Below are 22,766 nucleotides of genomic sequence, written 5' to 3'. Positions count from 1 at the left end.
TATACATACTTTATATTAAATACTTAAAATTTTAACATTGTCTCTATAAAATTAGATTATTAAGAATAAATCTCATAGACTGATCACAAAAATAATTAATTGGAGTATAAGTATTAAACCTGTTCTGCAGTATAAGACTCATAAAATACTTCTTTTTAAATAATAAATATACATAGTATACAAAGTACTTAAAAAGTTGTTTATATTGGTGTTTAAAATATATTTAACTATATTTTGTTTTGATAATATTTAATTAATATATTATGTAATTTTTGCTTGGAATACAAACATAACATTTCAAACTAATATTTATTACTTTTCTTATAACTCAAATTGTTGGATTATCTCTACATTATTATTTTAATATGCTCATACACAACTTTTAATTAATAATAAACATAATAATACACTACAAATAGTATTTGTCAACAATATTTTTTTAACTTCACACAATGTATAACTTGTTAAATTTTAATTTTAATAATAATAATAATAATAATAATAATGTGTACAATCATTAGTTTTCGTATATAGTTTTGTAAACATTTTTATTTTATAGTTTATAGTTTCTATTGGAAGGATAGTTAGAGGATAATAGAAGAAATTTAATATCACATCTGGTTGGCATTGACTGTATATTTTTTATTTTACTAATTGAGTTATCCATTAATTGAATAATATTTTTGCTAAATACTTGAATTGTCGAATTGATATGGTTTTATTTTACAACAATAAAAAAAAAAAAAATCCAAGTCTAAAAACAATAGCTAACACTTATTTTATGTTAAGTAGTAAATGTAAGATATTTGTATATAATAAGAAATATTCAGAAAATGATTAGTTACTTTAACAACAAATTAATTGATTACATTAAATAATTTTTAATATTTATTTTATTGATCAAACATTAAACTAGATAGCATTGTACTGATAAACACAAATATTTATCTAAAAAACAGTCTAAACGTAATTACAATAGTTTCAATATTGATAAATAATTTGTTGAGAATATAAGTATTATCTACTTTATACATGATGACTAGAGTGTTTACTAATGTATAAACTATAATTATTATTAATCAGGTGAATTTTTAATTTTTGTAATTTAAATGTACCTATTGATTATTAATATATTGATTATTGAGATAAAAATAACAGGGTTTCAGTAAAAACATATAATCAGTAAAGTGTTTCGTTTAAGCTAACAGTGTATCCGCTTCAAGTCCTTCCTCAACTGTTATGTACATACCTTCCTCTTCATACGCGCTATCATGTTTAGCAAGTATACGTAAGAGTGGTCTCAATTTTAACCACCACTGAGTTTTAGCTATACGCTGCCTGTAAATAACAATAATTTATCATTTTACATTGAGAATTACGGTACTTTAAATTTTTATTCAACATTCAAACAACTCTAACAAAACGCTTGATTAATATTCCTTTTCAAAAAAAAATATTCTCAGTTAAAAAAATGTCCTCTCAATATTATAAAAAATTAAATATTAATTTGATTCAAAAATTTAAATTTCTTCTTACAACCATTTACTTTCCAGTCAATACATAAATTTAAATTATCTGTGATGATTTTCAATGAAATATTTATATTGGTAAAATACAAAATACATTAAAATAATTTTCTTACTCAAAATTAGTAAGAGGCAACAAATCAGTTAAAGGTGTAAAACGATACTGCCGTCTTATAACACCCATCATTGCAGCCGTATCTGGATTATCTGTATAAATTGTTCCATCTGGTCTAGTAGATTCTCTCAATTTTTCAACTAACCATTCCACGCATTTTGCTGCTTGCTTTGTCCCCATGTTACGATCAAATGGAGTAGGTGAACCACCTTGTTGCATATGACCTAGATAAATTCATTTATGATAAACAATTTACCATAAAATTAATTACAAACTATATATATATATATATATATTTTTTAGTCCTAACTATTTAATTAGATTAGGTAATTAAAAATATTACAAAAGTTTTACCTAAAACATTCATACGAGTACTGAATAAACCTTTTCCTTCTTCAGTGTAAAGTCTGAATATAAAGTCAGTGTTGTAGTTCTCACTACATTTTTCATTCCTAAAAATAAAAACACAATTCTTAGACTTGTAAAAAATTAGTGTTAAGTTTTTGTTTTTATTTAGAAACTGACCTTAATATCAAACCTCGTTGAACACCTTCTGCCATCTTTGAAGCCATATGATATACATCGTTTTGCAAATCTTTTATGGTGAATTTCTCTTCATATATATAAGCTGCATCAGCGCCACCAGCCAAACCAGCAACAGTGGCTAAATATCCACAGTAACCACCCATAGTTTCAATAACAAATACCCGTCGCTTAGTACCTTGAGCAGACTGTCTAATTCTATCACAAATCTGAAGTAAAAAATTGTAACCATATATAAGCTATTAAGATTTATAAAAGGCAATAATAATTAAAATTACGAACTTCAGTGATTTCATTTAGAGCGGTATCACAACCTAATGAAAATTCTGTACCAGGCACGTTGTTACTAATAGTTGATGGTATTATAACCATCGGTATGCAGAATTCTGGGAAATTTTTACGGTTCTGAACTAACTGAATTCCAGCTTGGTATGCCTAAAATAATCAAGTTAATACAAATTTCAAATCTAAAATGCTCATTGCACATGTTACTAACCTCAAAGCCTCCAATTATCAAAAGTGCTTGAATGTTGAACTCTTTAAGCCTAGCAGCAATTTCTGGCATTCTCTTTTCTGGAAGAGTACGCTTTGTACCCAGCATAGCACCGCCTTGGCCGACCCAGCCAGTAACATCAGACCACTGCATTACTTGAATCTAAGGAACCAAAGAGTTATTTAACGCTATAGCTAGCCTTTAATTACAAAAAAAATATACTAACATTTCCTGCGACTAAACCTTCTACACCATCATGAATGCCATAAACAGTGTCACCTCTGTAGATGCAATTTCGTACAAATGAACGAACAGCAGAATTCATACCGCATGCAGGAGCTCCGATGTGCATTACAGCAAGAGTATAACCTTCCTATAATTGTCAATTACTCGAAATTATTAATATGCCATAATTTAATTTCGCTTATAAAATAAGAACTACTATTAAAATCTCAGTAGAAAAATAATCTGCATTACAATATAACATAAGCCCAATCAAAACACACTAAAATAAATACGAGTAGTTAACACTAATACAACTATTAAACCTATTTTAAATACAATACATAATAAAATTTGATAAAATGTTTAAATTTATAATTATTTTTTTTTTTTTTCATTAATTTTTAATTTTAAATCACGCATTAAAGGTGTAATAAAGCTTTAAAATCAAAATACTCCAAAAATATCATTACTCCTCTACTTGTCATCTTACCTGACCCCACAATGTATCTTGCTGTTATATAAAAACAATAATTTTAATGTAATTTTTTTTTTTATATGTGTGTGATGATGTTGCAATAATAATATATTGCGCTACAAATTGGAAAATCAATTTACTTACTCGATTTAGACTCTAAGGAATTCATGGAAAAAATATCAAACAATATCGTTTAAATTAATAAAAAGAAATATTAAAATATTATTAAAATAAAAAAATATATTTTAACTAAATGATCAACTTACCAACCCACGTCCCAATTCATCAAAAGCTGAACGCGGAGGTTTCAAACGTGTCAACATTTTGTATGTTTCCAAGTTTCTCGCAAAACTCCTGCAAACAAAAATTAAGAATTTAATGAATAATTCTTCTATGTGATAAAATGTTCCACAGATTATCTTTTATTGTAAAAATATTATGAGAAATGAATTAGTGAACGTACGTGAATTAATTGGCACTTCTCAATAATAAAGGAATGTTCATAGGTGAGTAATATACTAACATACAATTTAGATTTTGAGCGAAGCAATGAATGTTTTTGTTTTATTTTATAAGAAATTATATCTAATTTGTTCTTTGAGGGGGGGGGGGGTATTGCAAATAGACATTTCCTAGTTATTTTTCAAATAACCTAAATCGGGAAAAATAAATATAGAGATAAATAAAATAAATAAATATAGATGTATAGCTATAATCAATTTGCTGTACATTGTATAGTATAGTGGTGGCCAAATTACGGCCCGCGGGCCAACTCCGGCACGCCATCATTTAATATCTGGCCCGCGAAAGATTCTCTGTCAACAGAGACAAGCTCATAGTTCTCATTAACAAATTAATACATTTTAAAATATGTTTTGTAAGTGTAAAACGATATTTTGTATAGTTTATATTTATTTTTATATGTGTTTTAATAATTTATTTAAAAATATTTTTTGAAATGTAAGCCGATTTAATTTTCTTTCATTTGTTGTAATTTTTAAGTTAAGTATTAAATAAAGTCATTAAAATTATTAAGTACAATAAAAACGTCGTTAAATATAAAATTATATACCTATACCTAAAATTCTGATGACTTTAAAGTAAAAAAAAATTTTATGGCCCGCGGTAAAAAAATTTTTTTTTTATGGCCAGAGTTAAAAAAAGTTTGGCCACCACTGGTATAGTAGATGACATGTGAACTTGATTATATATAAAATATAGTATACATAACTATAATGGATGAGTTAAATTGAAATTTAATGATATATCATTTGTATAAGTATATTAACTGTATATGATGAAAAATGATTCTGAGCAAAAGCTAACTTTTTGGGACTTAAAACAGTTATTTTAATAATGATATTACAACATAAAACAATTTTCATAAATTTTATCTGTTTTTAAAAATATTTTAAAAAGTATTGGAAAATGTCCACTTTGAATTAAAATGTAAAACTATATCCAAACTTTCTTCGGAGTTGATGAGAAGAAGATTAGTGTTAATTGAAAAAGTGCCGTCGGACCCACAAAAAAAACTTTGTCGTAAATAAACTAATACACCAATCACTATTCACTTTATTTATGACAACATACTGATAACTAACGTTTGGCAGAGCAAATTACCACTTGAAATTATTTTAATTTAATTTATTTAGCATTGTGAATTACGATGCTATCATAGCAATAACCCTCTTAAATAAACAAACAACTAAGACACCAATAATGTCGGATTGTATTAGTATTTGTATTTTTTTTTTATTATGAAATAACAGGATTTACTTGAACTATTTCTAGTGTGTATTAAAAAGTTATCATAAAAATTGTCTATAAATCCATACAACAGGAACTAAAGTTATTTACCTTTATAAATCCATTAAGCGGGTAAATCAACAAAGGTTTAATTACTCGTGGTATTTTGAGTACCTACTCGTATCCTTCTCGTCAAAGATTGAACATTAAAAAAAAAATGAACACCCTTTTGTTACTGTAGTAAATCGGTACTGTATTTGAGGTTTTTACCTTCCTCTAAGTTGGACGGCCAATTCCCATTCTTTGTCTGCCATCGCTTTGGCCACTGCTTTAGTCTTTTCGACACATTCCATCAGTGGCAAACGAACCGCCTGGTTACCATCCAACGACACAACGCAAGCTTCGGTTTCCGGAGTAGCTTCCATCAAAGCCATGACAGCTTCCGCTCCCATTCTGCACCCCTTTGACAAAAAAACAACACAATAGGATAAATATAATATAACTGTAAAATACCGAATTTAAACCAACGGTGTGATGACTGTAGGTTAGGTAAAACAAGTATTTACGAAAAATATCACTATTTGGGCCTCAAGGTAGTATCCAAACATACTAAATAAACTAACTTTAGAAGGGTGCAACGCGTTAATCGTCAGATTCGAATCCCATAATATATCCTGGGGACCTGGTATAACGAAAGAAAGATGGCGGATTTTTAAACAATAAATACAATCCATTTATACTTTTTTTTAATTAAATAATTAAAAATGAATGGTTAACTCAAGATTATTATCGTATAATATTTCTAGGTCTTTAACGTGGACAATAAAAAAAAATTGCAATCCACACAGACTTGAGTTACATACTCAATACAAAATTGCGCCATAAATCGCAGGTAAAAAAAAATTGTCAAGGATTCAAATAGGCTATACAATATACATCAATTGTGTTGGATGATATTGAAGTACCAACAATTTTATAATTTAATTGAAAGTAGAAATTAGAAAATAAACAATAATATCTGAAGTCAGTAAGTTATTACAAAAAAGAAACAATTTTTGTAATGAACCATGAACATATTTTTCTTATGATATTTTTTAGATTTTAAATTAATGTTTTTTAACTCTAATTATCAATTATTTATTTTTATAGACACAATTTAGAACTATCACATTTTATTATTTTAACATGATATATTGTTTTAAAATCTATTTTATTAGTATTCTTATACAATTTAGTTATAAGCTAACTTTTAATGTTAGAATATTTTGTATAAAATTTGTATTATAATTAAAATATTATACTGAATTTTTTCGTTAAAATGTTTTCTTGGCGCAATCACCAATCAACCTTTTCAATTTGTTATAAATCTATTGGCGTAAAAAATATATATATTCAGGTATTCTAGAAAAATAAAACGCAATTTACGAACACCGACAGAATTTCAGCCCTACCACCACACGGGTCATCGTTATCATTCAAATACAAAATATAACGATATAATATTAATATCCTATGTAGAAAAATATGTTTATTGTTTACCAAAACTCTATCGAAAGCCGATGGAGCCCCACCTCTCTGGACGTGACCCAAGACCGTAATCCGCGTGTCCTGTTTCAAGTTGTCCACTACCACTTGTTTCACCATCTCAGCAGTGATCGGCTTTCCGTCACGGTCAATGGCACCTTCGGACACGATGATGATGTTTAAACGCTGGCCCGCTGTCCGTTCCTAAATATACATAGCATATTATATATACGTACACATAATGAGTATATTAATAATAAATGAAAAACTAGCCAAACGACGACGCACGTCATATCCCAAAAGCTCGTTCGTAAAGCTCGGAAATAAAAAATTTTCATTCACCACGGTGTACACTGTACATATTTTAAGACACAAACCCACTCACTCGACACTAATCCATCGATGTGTATAAATATTATTCATAACATTTTCTAAAATGGAATTTAACTTTTCAAAATTCATTTTTCGATTATGATAATTTAAGAATGTCTAAATATCTACATAGGTACACAATTTAGTAATTATTAAAACAACTTACGTTACGCACTACAATAACAAAGCAATAAACTGTACATAAGGCCCCAGTGCAAAAGAACTATCTACAAGGATGCGATGGTGAACAGTATCTGAAGTGATTAAATGATTATATTACATTGACTATATATAATTGAGTAATTGACGTAGGTATTATATATGACAACACCGTCGTAGCGAGAAAGATTGTTTTACTATTGTCATAAGAGTAGAGGTTGATGAGACGAACTAAAATAATGAAAAAAGCTTGATACATTTTCAGAATTGATAAAATAAACTTCGATAGTCAGGTATTAAAAATACGGATATAGATTACAAGTGAGTTACTGTAATGGATGGAATTAAATTTGAATCCAATGATATTATATCATTGTATACGAAAAACGATTCTAAGAGGCAACGGTTTGTCATCTGTCTAGGATATATTATAGATTATTCAATTTTTTTTATGAATTCCTAGATTAGAATAATTTGGCGAATTTTCGTGATATTTACGTATGTTGTCAAAATTCAAACTTTGAATACTTATAAAAAAAAATATGTGACTATATATTTATTTTATTTTTCAACTGCCATTATAAAAATATGTTAGGAGCCTTGTATTAAATTTTCAAATCTTAGGTTTAAAAAGAAAAACTTTTACGAATTTCTATTTAAGATAATTTGAACATTGCCATAATTTTTACGTATAGGTATAGTCAAAACTTGAACTTTGAATGATTTTTTAAAAAATCCGTGCCTATGTATTTTTAATATTTTTCAACTGCTATTGTATCAATGTGTTAGGAGTCTTGAATTAAATTTTCATTCCTTATTATTAATTGTTTTATTCGTGTAATAATTTGAGTAGAATAGGCCTATTAAATAATAATTAATTGCACCATTATGGAAATTTTTATAACAATTCTCGACATTGACTTATTATTTAATGTATTTATTAATTTTTCCTATGGTGTAGGGAGGCGAACTTCTTGATTAACTGTTGTGACTGTTGTGAGTTACGGACCGTTTCATAAAAGCAGTTTTTAATTTTTTAACAAAATCAATGTTTAAGTTTTGTGGTCTTGCATAATTATTAATAATGGTTTAATAATCTTGTTTTCAATCGTTAAACAAATTGTATGGGCTGTGTATTTATTAATTAAACTGTAGGTACAACAACTGTTGTTTAAAATCGGTAATTATCGCAACCATATTATTTTATAGATAGCTATGGTTATTGGTTAGTGTGGTCTTAAGTCATGAGTCAACTAAAATTAGGTATAAGTTAAAACGCGTAAACATACAATAATTTTATAATTCGAAAACAGAAAAACAAATTAAATCCATGAATATTATAAAGTGGTTATATTGGATTATAAATAATAATAATAAATATTTAATCCAGAAATTTAATATATAGAGAATTAGAGACATTAGTATGATCTTAAGACGGCTTTAATCAACATTAAAGTGATATATAACCTTTAAGCGTCTAAATGGAAATAAATAAATAGTCTTAGAACAAATATTTCATATACCATAAAATCAATATTATTTTTTTATAGTGCCTATTTTAGCAATAAGATTATTATATTATAAGGTGATTAAAATTAATAATAATTGTCTAACTTTGTTTAAAACACAAAATGGGAATTTAGATATCGTGTTGTATTTTCAATGTATTGAGATTTGATCTAGTTAAACGATAAGAATACAGAAAATAGATTTTAAATTGTTGCCAAGTTTCCTAGAGATTGACTTTAGAAAAATGTAAATATGATTTTTTTTTAATTTCAATTTTTCATGGTTTAGGGAGATAATACGGAAATCGATCTCAAGTAAAAATTTTTATCAATGATTTTTATTGTATAAATTGTTATAAATTATAAGTAGGTACCTATTATCTACATTGGAAATATAACACAATATTTAAATTTGTATTTTGTAAGAAGCAGAGAGTTGTCTAAGGTAAACAAACAGATACAACATTATTATTTTTAGCTTTAAATCCCTTTAACTATATGAATTAAAAAAAGATATTAACAAATATAAATTAGTTTTAAAGCAAAAATAATTTTAGTTAGCAAAATATTAATTCTAGACCAGGGATGGCAAACGTTTTAGAAATGACACACGGGCTTTATTATTATTTTATTATGTTATAATTTCAGATTTCAAATAATGATATTCTTTTTTGATTAACTGAATTATCTGAATTATATGATAATATAAATTATAAATATAATATGATAAACCTTTTAAAGCGTAAAGCTATTTAACTTAAGAGGACGCTACACCCGCATGTGTTGTCTCCGTCTTACAAGTGCGTAACATTGCAAAAACTGTTTCGCGCGGGAAAGAACCAAGAAGGCTAGAGTTATAACTAAGAAACGAAATTTTCACCAAAGATAAAAGGGAATTTCGACTGTGCAACATTGTTTTTATTTTTTCAATATCACAAATAGAAAAAAAGTTCTTATTGTTTCAAAATTCATTATTTTTGCGTTTTTCAAAGTCGAATAACTTTTTTTTCAGTTCTAATATCAAAAAAATAAAAACAACGTTGCTCAGTCGAAATTCCCTTTTATCTGTGGTGAGAATTTCGTTTCTTAGTTATGACTGTAGCCTTCTCGGTTCTTTCCCGCGCGAAACAGTTTTTGCAATGTTACGTACTTGTAAGACGGAGACAACATTAGCGGGTGTAGCGTCCTCTTAAATATTTTCATTATAATTTTTCTAAATGATTTAAGAATATAATGTATTTGCATATTATATTATATTTGATATATATGTATTACATTTTGTACATAGTTAGAACACAAGTAAACATAATATTTTTTTAACCAAGTTATTTAACGTTTGCCATCCTTGTTTTAGAGTTCAGATTAATGCATGCACATATTAAACACTAAAAATATTTATTAATTTTCTTCATACAAAAATACGCAATATATTTCTAAAAGCCATTCTCTACTGATAAAACGCACTACAATGAACCTCAATCACTTATACAATTCATCGTTTAATAAAATAACTTATGAATTTATTACCATCAGTATGACAATATCTTAGATCCAATGATCATTATTCATTAATATTAATCATTATAAAATGATTCATAAAAGTTGGGTCAACATAATTGTTAAATACTATATTGGGTAGATGAAAATTTCAAATAGATATGTCAAAATCTAACATTACATTTTGAAACAATGGATTCAGAAATACTAGAAATATGGTAAATATAATATCAATAAGTATATCAACAAGGAACATGAAAATCTTGAATGAAAATGATCAAGTTAAGTGAAGTCAACATAAATAGAAAACCTTAAAAATAGAAAGTACACAATGCTTGAACTTTTACGAAAAAAAATCTCAAATAATATATTATCATTAGTATACTTTTTTAATTTAAAATAAAATATTTATGGATTTCTCACTTTAAGGACCACACAATGAGATTCTAGAAAATATAACAATAGAAACTACATGATATTTAAAAAATAAAACCTTAAAACCATCAGACTTCTAAAAAATTAAAACATATTTCCTATTTTCGGTTTATATGAGTACAGTTAATATAATGTAATATTTTCGAAACCAAATTTAATGGAACACTGATAAATAATAATGATACAGTATAGGTAAAATTCAAGTTTAATCAGTAGTAACAGATAATATTGAAATATAATGTAGGTATAAGGATAATATATAACACACTGACTAATACAACTCATGCATCAATATTTTTATGCTGTACAACAGAAGTAGGTCTTGCCTGTAGCAATTTTTTACACATTTTCGACGCCCAATCTTGGTGAGGCGGCCATTCTGGAATGAATACAAAATCGGCTTCTGCCGCCAATGCCGTAACCAAAGCTAAATACCTGCACATTTGTTTAATATAGCACACTCCCACCATACATTTCTAACATCCACTAATTTAACATTATATATGACAATTATACGTGTATACATATTATTATACTATATACATAGATGTATATAATGTATATAAATATATAATACACAAATGAGTTACACAGAGCGATTTTTTTTTAATGTAAGACACAAATTATTTGTCAATACTCTTACATTTTATTTACAAATAGTCATCATAATATAGTATATTATCAGAACATTACATTAAAAGTAGCATAAAAAGACCGAAATCTCTAATTGCTGTGATGCTAAAAATGAAATGTATATTATATTGTAATAGATCAATTATTTTTAAAACAAAAAGGAAAAACGAGTGCCTTACATTAATCAATAATCACCTTGTATAAATAGGCGTATAGTTATAATTGTTATTGAATAAATAAATGGAAATTAATACATATTAATACATATTATTATTATTATTATTACAGTTTTGACACTACGACTGTACACTGCACCCCGAGAGGCCGCGACATAGCCACAAACAAATCAGACCAGTTTCCTTTTTAATATATTATATTCTATGGACATAATGAATTCGCGTGGTGAGCTTCCAATGTCCTATGACCTTATCTACAAAGGAGGCGAGAACAAAACGTAAAATATAAAATATTTAAGCGCTAAGGCAGAAATATTAAAACACAGGGATAATCATGCTTTAGTATAATATATAAATTATAAAATCAAAATGTGCGAGCGGTTGTTAATGGATTTAAAGGTGTGTTGATAAAGACATGATCGAGAAGAAGTTTACAAAATTTTCAAGTTAAGATATTGATCATTATTGATTTTCTTTCTAAAATATAGTCCTTGCCTGCTCTAATTTGTTGCAAAGTTTGGTCGGCCAATCACGTGGTGGTGGCATCTCTGGTATAAACACGTAGTCGGCTTCACTAGTGAGGGCTGTGACAAGTGCAAGGTACCTTTATATGCAACAGCGGCGTTATTAAACTTGAAACAAGAACACTTCAATCACTTTTATTTTGTTATAAAAAGAAGAGATATACCAAATTTTAATACGAAGAAGTATTATTATTTATTATGTAATTGAGTTTTACATTTTTAATAGCCATAAGAATGAGAATCAAAGCCAAGTCAATTATATATTGTTCCAAATGTTAAGTAAATAATTGTACAGTATGTACAGTACATGTCTGTATACATTGATGCATTTTGTATATAAGTCTATAGGTTTTTTTTGTCTGTCTAATGGATTTTACTAATACTGTTAAATTTATTGCTTTTAAAAATAATTATCAACTAAAATACCTACTTAAACTGAACGATTAAATATAATGTATTATTCATAAAATTAGTAAAATGTAGAAGTTCTATTCTATTCATATAATATTTCAAATTGCTAGTTAACTAATAGGTCTCAAATTATACAGTATCAAGTGAGGATTTACTATAATTCTGTTTATTTTTTTTTAAGACTTGCAAGGACAAGGATTGCAAATATTTCATTTTTTAATTTATTTAATGTTTAAGCAAAAAAGTTTAAAAAAATTTTCATTTAATTATTTTATTTTTATTAGTCTCACGATTTATGATCATTTTTATATTTCAAGAAAAAAATTTTGTATTTAATACCATAGTCCAGCTAGTCTCATTTATGATAAGAATTTTTATGAACAATTTATTGTTATGGTATTATGTAATATTTTAATAATACAAAATGTTTTTTGAAATAAGAAAAATTATTAAAAATCGTGAAGTTGATGAAAATAAAATATTGAAACATCAAAATTTTCAGAAAAATTGACTTTTCAATATGGCTATTTCTAATTTTTTTTACTTTTTTACTAAATATTAAATTTGATAATTATTTTTAGTATTTGTGAATCTCATAGAAAAAAACAGAATTATAATATCTCTATTATTTTATGAGACATCTAAACCTCACGGGACACCCTGTATATAAACCACTTAACTATAATAAATTATAATAAATATTCTACAACAAACTTGTATTACCTTAAATCATCATTAAAATACAATAATTGACTCAGCTATATAATTTTATTTCCCTAATATATTTATTACGGTTAAAAATCTAAAGAACAAAATGAATCTGTTTTAGGTGATTCTATGACTGTTAAAGTTATTCATTAGATAATCATATTATAATACTATAATTAAAAATTTGGTAAAGTTTAATACATTTTTAATAATATTTAGAACAATCAGTTAATGTCAAATAATTCTGTCATAATTAAAAATTAGAATGTTTCCTGAATATAGGTAATCAGTTTTAATATTTGTCAATAACCTTCATCAAGAGTTCACAAAAAAATTAATTGAGTTATTATAAACATAAATTCAAAAGCATTTAATTAAACTAGATGTATTAATAGACTTATAGTCTATTAATAAAATATATATATTGAATATACGATTATCTATCTTTAAAATATTCTCACTTTTACACATTTTACACTTCTAGAACTAGCCCTATAAAATGTAAGAACAATACATTTAATATCATTTTTCATTTAGTCATTAAAAGATGTGTTGGTATTGAATTATTTGATTTTAAGCTTATTTTCAAAACAAGAAAGCCAAATATTGGTAGAATACTAATTTTCATTTATCCAATAAATCGCCAAAGTTAAGATTCAAGGCTGTCTTATTTCGATTTGTGGTGTTCTTGCACTAAATAAAAACTAAATTCGTGAGATATAATGAAGACAAAACAGCAATATTATAGTTGTGGTGTAGTATTTAGTATTCGGTTGTCTTATAATCAATTTCTGTATGCAATCATATACCAAAATATAAGCAGTCTTGAATTAACATAAAACATTTAAAGGCTACAAGTCTTAATTTTGGGATTTAAGAAAGTACTTCATAATATTTGAAAAAATCATATTCTAAGGTAGTTGACAAACATATAAGTAAATAACTGTTCAAAATATTTTAATTCAAATAACTTATTAACAAAACTTTATATTTTGAGTTGTGAAAGTCTTATTCAAGAGGTGCGATATATCACTTGGAATATAAAATATAATTTAAAAATAAGATTTAATATCTAGACAAATTACATAAATAATAGAACATAATTCAAGTATTTAAGTCTATAAGTATTCACATACCTACATAATTACTGCTATACAGTTATTAAAACAGTGATCAAAACATAAATGTACTGCTAAATGTGAAAATAAATAAATTCAATTTTGGCTTCAGAAAAAATGAAACATCTATCTGAATAATAATTATTTCAATTACTAAGAACAAAACAAATTAACAATTATTTATTAGAACCAATGATAGAAAATCAAATCTAAAACCTTACAGGATAACATTTTGATTAATTTTTGTCTATCTATAATAGACTGAAGCCATGTGAAAAAAAATAAACCAATCTACTACAAACTATAAAATAAATTGGTGGTCCTATTTACTAAGATAAAAATAATGCTACTATCTACCTAATTAAAACCAAATTAACTATAATAATATAATTTTTTTCAAGCTATTTTATTATTTGCTTAGTATACCATATAATTATTGTATCAATCATTAATATTTTATTAAAATTAAAATATATAATATATTGATAACATTTAATTTAATTTCAACCTTACAAAAATCTTACACGATGACATGACTTTTTTAAAACTGGTTTCTATAAATAATTTTTTTTTATCATTTATCATACATGATCTGTAAATGTTATTTTACAATAAGCGAATGTGATGACTGATGGAGGTGATATGGCTTGGGTGACAGGAAATAAGAAGCCACCCATTAGAGGCACTTAAGGGTGGGAGTTTATTTTAATGTGCAAATGAGAGAGAGATTGAATACAAAATAAAGGGGAGGTAGAGGTACACTATAAATAATTAAGCCACCAAAATGACCAGATAAACTTGATTAAACTCATAATTTTGGTCAATTTTCAATGATCAATTTAAACATTTACTCAATTATATCATTCCATCAAGAGTTTGTAAGCCTAAGATATAACTAAAGTATTATAAAAAAAAATTTATGAATACTAAATAGTTATAACAATTTACATAAGCATCTAATAAAATATTTATCAAAATGAAAAATTTCAAAGAAATACATTTATTTATAATAATTATTCTTTGGCATTTCTTTGAGGAAACTACTATCTACCAAATCTTAAGGTCATAGAATCACCCTATTTCTTGCATTTTTTCAATTTTTTAAACTATTAATATAATAATTAGAATTAACAATCATACCCGCAATGGCGTCCCATTACTTCCATAATAAATGTTCTCTGATGTGAATAGGCCGTTGAAACAATAGCATCAATTGCATCCATTATGCGATGTAATGCGGAATCCGTGCCAATTGTCATATCAGTACCACAAAAATCATTATCAATAGAACCAACCATTCCGACAATATTCAACTGTTTATATTTTTCACGTTCTGTCTTATTAATCTGTGAAGTTTGCAATAGTTCGTCTAGAAGACTAGACCATTCTTGTCTAAATAGATTAGCTCCTGTTAGAGAACCGTCTCCTCCAATTACTACCAAATTAGTAATTCCACGTTTCACTAGGTTGCAAGCAGCCTTAAGCCGTCCGGCACGTTCTTTGAAATCCATACATCGTGCTGAACCAATGACAGTACCACCCTAAATTATGACATTTAAAAACTATAATTATTAATGAATAATATGGAATATGTACAAGTATACATATTGTATTGTTCTATAAACTGGATTAGGGGTTATTTGAAGGTCAGAAATAATGAACACAATATAGAAAAAAACATATAAATTAGATCAATACATCAAGCAATAGTATAAGTATAAATTTAAAAATGTGATTATTTACAGTACTTTTTACTATAATAGACCATTATAATATAGAACAACATTTTAATAAAAATAGGCACAACATTTTAATTTTAATTATGTTACTTTATTAATAAATTGTTTGATCATCAAAGTTGTAATAAAACTTTGCCTTACTTGGTATACTAAGGTCATACTATAAGAGTAGCCATAAATAGTAATTTTTTATATAGGTAACAACAAATATACCAATATATGTTTTAGAAAATTATCATAAAAAAATCACAATATAAGTAGGTTAAACAAAGGTCAATATTTTATTAAAATTAAAATATTATAAAAGGAGATTGAAAAATTAATCCTGAACAAAGTACCTAAGTGTAAGGAGTATATTTCTTTAACAGCAATTAAATGTATAGAAAATATAAAACTTAAAAAACTCATATATAATTGTTCTGTATGACGAATAATTTGATATTTATTATTTGATTTATTTCAAAAGTTAGACTTTTAGTAAAAATTTCTAAGAGTCAAAATTTCTATAATTTCTTGGCCTGTTGCTTGCAAGTACATTTAATGTACAATTATTGTTTTATAAAATTGCAATAGTAAATCATTTTTGGTTCACTTATGTGTCTAGCTAAGACTAACAACTTCATAAAAATTCAAAATGTGTAGTTCATTTAAAATACACAGCACGAACCAACAACAATACATATTTATGAGAACATATTATTGACATTTTTAAATCATTTATATAAAACATACTTAATAAAAAATTCATAAATTATGTGAATTTTACTAAACACACCTTATGTATTATAGATGACACCGAAGACCAATTAGCTTCTTCTATGTTATCCCCACCATCCACCATACCTTGATAACCCTCTTTAATAAAAAACACCTTGCAACCAAGATATATAGCCATACGAACAACAGCACGGACAGCAGCATTCATACCTAAAAAAATACAAACACATTTTTAAAATTATTTTAAAGACTGTATAACTAAAATAGGATATAAATTAGTGAATAAAAATTAACTAAAGAATTATTGAATATTATATAAGCAAAAGTAATATGAGTAATATGGGGTTGGATTTCTGAAAAAATTATACATTTTCTGTGCCTAGCCAACACATTTTATTTGTATCCAACATCGATTGTATACCATTAAATGTGTTCAAAAATAATAACATACATACTTTTGAAAAGTTTTTATTTTTATATACCAATTTCTGTATAAAATTGTCTTTATTTGGATACTTTATGCATATAAATTATTATTTAACACACCTGTATATAACTATAACACAGCAAATGTGTTTAGAAAAAAATATTAAGTGTTAATGACATCAGTAGATATTTGTAAGAACATATTTTTTATAGTAAGAACTTCATTAAAAGATTTGCAATTGTCAGCATAATATTATTATTATATTAATTAATTGTTCTTTGTCTTGATTGGTAAAATAATTTCTTTTTAAATGACAACTATTCAACCATTAATTTAAAATCTAATGATTTTGATAAATTTTACTTTTCTATATGATGATTAAATATAATTCTCAAAAGCAGCAGAACAGTATATTGGTTGGCTACACCTGAATTGAGCTCTGAAATGAGTTAAACTGTATACTGATGTTTATCAAACTAAAATGTATTAGAAAAGAAAACCTTAAGTAAACCAATTTTATTATGATTAAGTTGTATTAAATAGGGTAAAATAAATATGTGAACACAAATACAGGTAAATAAACAAAAAAAAAAATTGATGTTTTAATAATAAATTTTGAATTTTAAAAATATATGTGTCGTACCTTGTAATCAATATACAACTAGAATACTAAGTAATAGCTGCATTTAAAATAATTTTTAAAAATAAAGTAACAATACTCATCAGTCTTTACTCAGTAACGATTCCAATCCTCTAATTAGAAAACTAGCTACAAGTCCCATGCCCAAAAACCCAACCCTTAGTATTTGCATATACATAAATAGCTTTTTCTGGTTTATAAAATACTATTTTTTAATTAATTAATAGAACGGAAGTTATTTAATAGGTACCTTGCGAATCACCACCACTGGTAAAAACAGCAAGTCCTTTTCCTTTATGAGAACCCCGTTCGATGAATCGTTTTTGATCTTCCTCCATAATGTTGTTCTTAAAAATAAAAATTATGCATAATGTTATAAATTTATTGAAATAAAAAAAATCTTTACCTGTGTACAAACGAAATAAAATTAGGAGGTTTTGAACTCAGAACGAGGACGATGTTTCAGACAATATAATATGTATAGGTATTATATTAACGTTACTATTCAATCATGTTCAGCCCTGACAATTGGACAATTAATAGTAACGTATTGTCTGATGTGTGTCCCACTATCAATTGAGCAACCGCGATGTCCGCGAGTGTCTGCTGTATCACTCTATTTAGTCTATTTTAAAACCGTGCGTTTGAAGACAGTACCAACGAAACGACCTCTAGAGGTCACGGATCACGGTCAATGAATTGACGAAGTATGATAAGTTACTTTTTTTAGTTCAGTTTTATTTTAAATGTATATTACTTATTTCATTACACTAAGCGAGGAAGAAGGGAGCAACGAAGTTAAGCAAGGTCAACGGTAGAGTAGCGGGACATGGAAGACGCAAAGGCAACGAAAATTGTGCTGACTGCTGTCAGCTAGAATTACGGCAGTGTACACTGTAGTACTGTACTTGTGCTACAACTGCTACAAGCCTACAACAGTGATATATATAGTAATGTAAAATGTAAGAAGAGGACAACCACGCGCGACGCGCAAGTCAAGTAATGCGGTATAGTGATAAACTGATAAACTAAAAAATATGCTATCAATTATGCGAATATGCGATAAACAATAACACTGATAAGAGAAAAATAAAAAAAGTTAATACCCCACCGTTTTCATCTTGTACAGTTTTAACTCAGTCACAGTAGTCCCACTCACACAGACTTCTATTATACTAAACTCAGACCACAGAATCTGATCTGTACTAATCTGTACTCAGACCTTATGAGAGTCCATTGTCCGTGTTTAAATACTCTAAACAGAGGAACTCCTTAAAATGGACTGGTAATGATTTGTCCAGACGGTAGCACAAACTTCTATACAATATTATATATATATAGTAATATATAGAAGTCTGTGACCGATGGTAGTGGCATTGTTCTGTGCACGATATAAGATATACCATACATCAGCTGTGGCCTGTGGTGCAGTCAAGTCTTAATATTAAATATTAATACGTAGTTTCCTAAGATCTAAGAAGGAGAATTTAATATTTATCGGATTGGAGAGATCCTTGTGTTGTTTTTCGTAACTAATGAGTAATAACCATGGCTTAAGAGTTAAGATCACGATGTAGAGAAGATAAGGTGACACCACTCTTGTATCTTTCAATGTTACAATATTGACGCAAGAAATCGTGGCAGTTTGGTAGTTCAAAATTGATCACCAGAGTACGCTACCATTCGCACGAAGGCCGACTTTTATAAGAGTCGTAATGTAGATTATTTATATTTAAATTTTATTTATTTTAATTGTTATTCAAATGTCAATGATGTGCATGCCAGTATAATATATTTTATGTTAATATGTTATATTGTATAGATTATTAAAATACACAATTGTTTTGGAATCATGTACCAATTATTATGTAAAAATTGTAACAATATATGGTATCACTATTCAGCCACATCGTACAAATATATCGATTTAAATAAAATGAATGTTATTTATATATTCATTTATTAATTGATACATATATGTAAAAAAATGAAATTAGTAAATAGGTACAATTTAGTACAATAGGTAAAAGGTACTAGTACTAGTTCAAACTGCTAATAAAAGCTCAAATATACTGCTACTACCTACCAACCAAAGTCCCAAGTTACTTGGGCCAGTTGGGCCAAGTCGTAGGGACACCCAAGTCCCAAATATCCAAACAAAAAATCTTAATTACATTTATGTAGGTACCCATATTATAATATATAAGAAAAAAAAATTAAATATTAAGTATGATGTAGAGAAGATAGATCTATAATAGAGAATTGAATATATTATCAATTAAAATAATTAAAAAATATACATAATAATAATTAATAATACTAATAAATTGATAATATTCTATTTTTAATTCTCATTTATATACCTAATTGGTTATTTACTTGTACCATCTAAAGAACTTTATGAAATTATTTACCAAGTATAATATAATAATATATAAACGCAAAAAATTTACATAGGTTATGTATTATGTATTTGTATATTAATTAATAATAATAATTATTAGTTTTAGCTTGAAGATGCCATTTGCTCAATTATTGCAAAAACTAAAATACAAAAAAAAATTATTATTTTTAATATTAGATGAGCTAAAGGACACTGTCCCTAGGACAGACAAATTTAATATAAAATTACTCGGGTGTGATGAACATGTAAATGCATTAACCAAAAATATAATAACATTTTATTTGCATTACAGAATGTATTTTTTATGTGAGAAAAAAATAAAAAACAAAAAAAAATAGCTAAGCACTAATAAACAGTCTAAACTCGTATTATAACAATGTAACATATAATTGTTAAAATACAATACTTTTAAAATAAAACTTCCTTCATAAAATCTATATTAAATTGTACATAATTGAATATAATAATTACTTACAAATAATTCTTACTTGGTTAATATCCTAAATTCTTAACTAATGTCTAATAGTTTATAGTATCGAAAATAACAATAATATATATAATTTTTGTTATTTTACATTAAAAACAATATTGTAATCACAATATAAAAACCGGCCTTCAGGCGAATGGTGGCGCTACCTACCATACTGCCGAGAAAATTTGCGACCGGAATATGACGTACAAGACGGTCAAGACGTGGTGTCACCTTATCTTCTCTATATCGTGCTTGAGATAACAGAAATAAGATAATATCCATGACAATTGACAAAGCATACATGACGTATGTCAGCAACATAGTGATACGCATATCTCCCACTTTTTTCTGTGTTATGTTCTTCGTCTGCCATTGGTCACATATATTGAAGCATGAAAATCGGAGCCTAACACATATAAAACAAAGAATATTCTTTATTCTTTATCTCGATGCACATAGGAAACAGTGGGGATGCGCAAACAAGAATCAAATACGTATTGTTACTGACATACCTCTATATTTTGTCATGGTAATAGATAAAAAAAATGATTTATCATATTTTATTCATTTATGAATTATGATAATATGATGACATTATGACAATTACATTACTCGTTACCTGTTAGGGGTTGCTTAGCTCTAAAACAGTAAAGCAATAACTTATTAAGATAATTAGATAATACTGTAAAATAAAAATAGTTATCTTAATTCATACTCATTAGCTTTTATAATAGGATCATACAAGTTTGCAGACTACAGTGTATTTCCGTTGTGCAGCTATCCAAACCCAACAGCAATCACTGATTAGCAACTGATTTACAGTGTAAGTATACCATGGACCTTATTCGTTATTATTTTTAGTTAATTTTAGTAAAAGCTAGGAACAACATTAAAAATTACCAAAAAATATAATAACTAAGTGTCCAAGTGTTAAAACCTTTAAAATAACAGATTATTCTAATTATTTTAGGCGATTTTAGGTAAGAATGATTAGATTAAACCCTACACGAATTGAGCTAAGAATTGAAGATCTAAGCGAATTTGCCGATATCAAACTTCATTATGAAGCTATTAAAAAAGCTAAAGAAGAAAAACAAAAAAATCTATACGGTCCTCTTCTGAACAGCAACACCTCAAAAACCAAACAAGATGCTGTACAAGAAAGAATAGGATTTGTCCCAAGGCCCAGGCATTCGTCACAATGAAAGAAAGTACTCTACTGTCTAATTTTTTTATCCTAAGTATTTTTATTCATTAATTTTATACATTGAATGCTGAATTTATGAAAACATAAATGATCCTAACTATTATCTATGCTATACTGTTTACTTTCTTATTTATTTTACTGTACTTTCAGTTCTACCAATTATAGATACTTACCTCATAATATGGTCTAAATTCTAGCTATAAGGACAGTGGAAACCAGTCCCTCAGTCCACAATTTTTAACATTGTATTAAATGATGATAAATTAAAGATCAATCTCTTGAGATAAAAAATCAATTGCTTGAAATTACTATTGTTTGTAATATCTTATAACAATCTAAATGCATGGGGCATGGCCTGGATCTATTTAGTTAATAATTATATACGGATATACTCATGACTATATAAATAATCAGGGAATTGAGTATGTTGTTTAATCAATTGCATAGACTTAAAAGCCAAGTTTATTAGTCTATGATCAATTGTTATTTCATCCTTACTGAGGTGTTGATAAATTTTCTCATGAATCAAGTCTCATTATTAGTCATTCAAATATTTTTCAAGTATTAGTACCAATACTACTTTTAAATGGACGATAGAAAGGAGTATTTAATATTTTGGACTTAGGTAAATGACTTATATGAAGTTATGAGTGTTATGACATAAACCAACAGTAGCACATATCCTTAAAAATATAGGTGTAGCGAAACATAAAAAATAACCACCCACACACAAGAAATTTATTAAAATATTCCAAAGTATTATTCTATATTATTCACATTCAAAAAATTACACAGACAACCTACCACACCTACCACTTATTAAAGGTGTTTGGGTGTAGCAAACGCTACACCTCTACTCTAGGATAGCTACCGCTGTAAACCAGAGGTCCCCATCCTCCGGTGGTCCGCACTTTGCGAGACATGATTTGGTAGTTTGCAAACCATACCAATAAAATTTAAAAATATTAC

The 22,766-nt window shown here is 26.9% G+C and overlaps 2 protein-coding genes across 6 annotated transcripts; one reads left to right on the top strand and one right to left on the bottom strand.

Moving 5' to 3' along the window:
• Window positions 1-616: 616 nt before the first annotated feature.
• On the bottom strand, window positions 617-18,690 carry Pfk (ATP-dependent 6-phosphofructokinase). Of its 4 annotated transcripts, none has more exons than XM_089219925.1 (17): window positions 18,121-18,690; window positions 17,965-18,061; window positions 16,706-16,857; window positions 15,332-15,732; window positions 10,948-11,056; window positions 6,666-6,854; window positions 5,397-5,587; window positions 3,644-3,731; window positions 3,522-3,533; window positions 3,393-3,413; window positions 2,904-3,050; window positions 2,681-2,839; window positions 2,467-2,619; window positions 2,167-2,393; window positions 1,996-2,093; window positions 1,643-1,865; window positions 617-1,338 (listed from the first exon to the last, which is right to left on the bottom strand). In XM_089219925.1, the coding sequence occupies exons 2-17, from the start codon at window positions 18,050-18,052 to the stop codon at window positions 1,197-1,199; spliced, it is 2,400 nt and encodes a 799-aa protein (XP_089076051.1). In that variant the 5' UTR covers window positions 18,053-18,061; window positions 18,121-18,690; the 3' UTR covers window positions 617-1,196. The 4 variants fall into 4 exon arrangements, with proteins under 4 accessions (XP_089076051.1, XP_089076050.1, XP_089076053.1 ...); XM_089219924.1 differs by lacking the exon at window positions 10,948-11,056 and adding an exon at window positions 11,926-12,034 and having other exon boundaries at window positions 18,121-18,689; XM_089219927.1 differs by lacking the exons at window positions 3,393-3,413; window positions 3,522-3,533 and having other exon boundaries at window positions 18,121-18,688.
• Window positions 18,691-20,787: 2,097 nt separating this feature from the next.
• On the top strand, window positions 20,788-21,900 carry LOC149058499 (anaphase-promoting complex subunit CDC26-like). Of its 2 annotated transcripts, none has more exons than XR_016190345.1 (2): window positions 20,788-21,413; window positions 21,561-21,900. XR_016190345.1 is itself a non-coding variant. In XM_089219923.1 (2 exons), the coding sequence occupies exon 2, from the start codon at window positions 21,577-21,579 to the stop codon at window positions 21,793-21,795; it is 219 nt and encodes a 72-aa protein (XP_089076049.1). In that variant the 5' UTR covers window positions 21,024-21,413; window positions 21,571-21,576; the 3' UTR covers window positions 21,796-21,900. The 2 variants fall into 2 exon arrangements, 1 of the variants encoding a protein (XP_089076049.1); XM_089219923.1 differs by having other exon boundaries at window positions 21,024-21,413; window positions 21,571-21,900.
• The last annotated feature ends 866 nt before the right edge of the window (window positions 21,901-22,766 follow it).

This window comes from Diuraphis noxia, unplaced genomic scaffold (assembly GCF_037042655.1).
Source record: "Diuraphis noxia isolate RWA-SAM2 unplaced genomic scaffold, SU_Dnox_SAM2 contig0002, whole genome shotgun sequence".
NCBI lineage: Eukaryota > Metazoa > Arthropoda > Insecta > Hemiptera > Aphididae > Diuraphis > Diuraphis noxia.
This window is presented reverse-complemented; position numbering and strand designations above follow the sequence as displayed.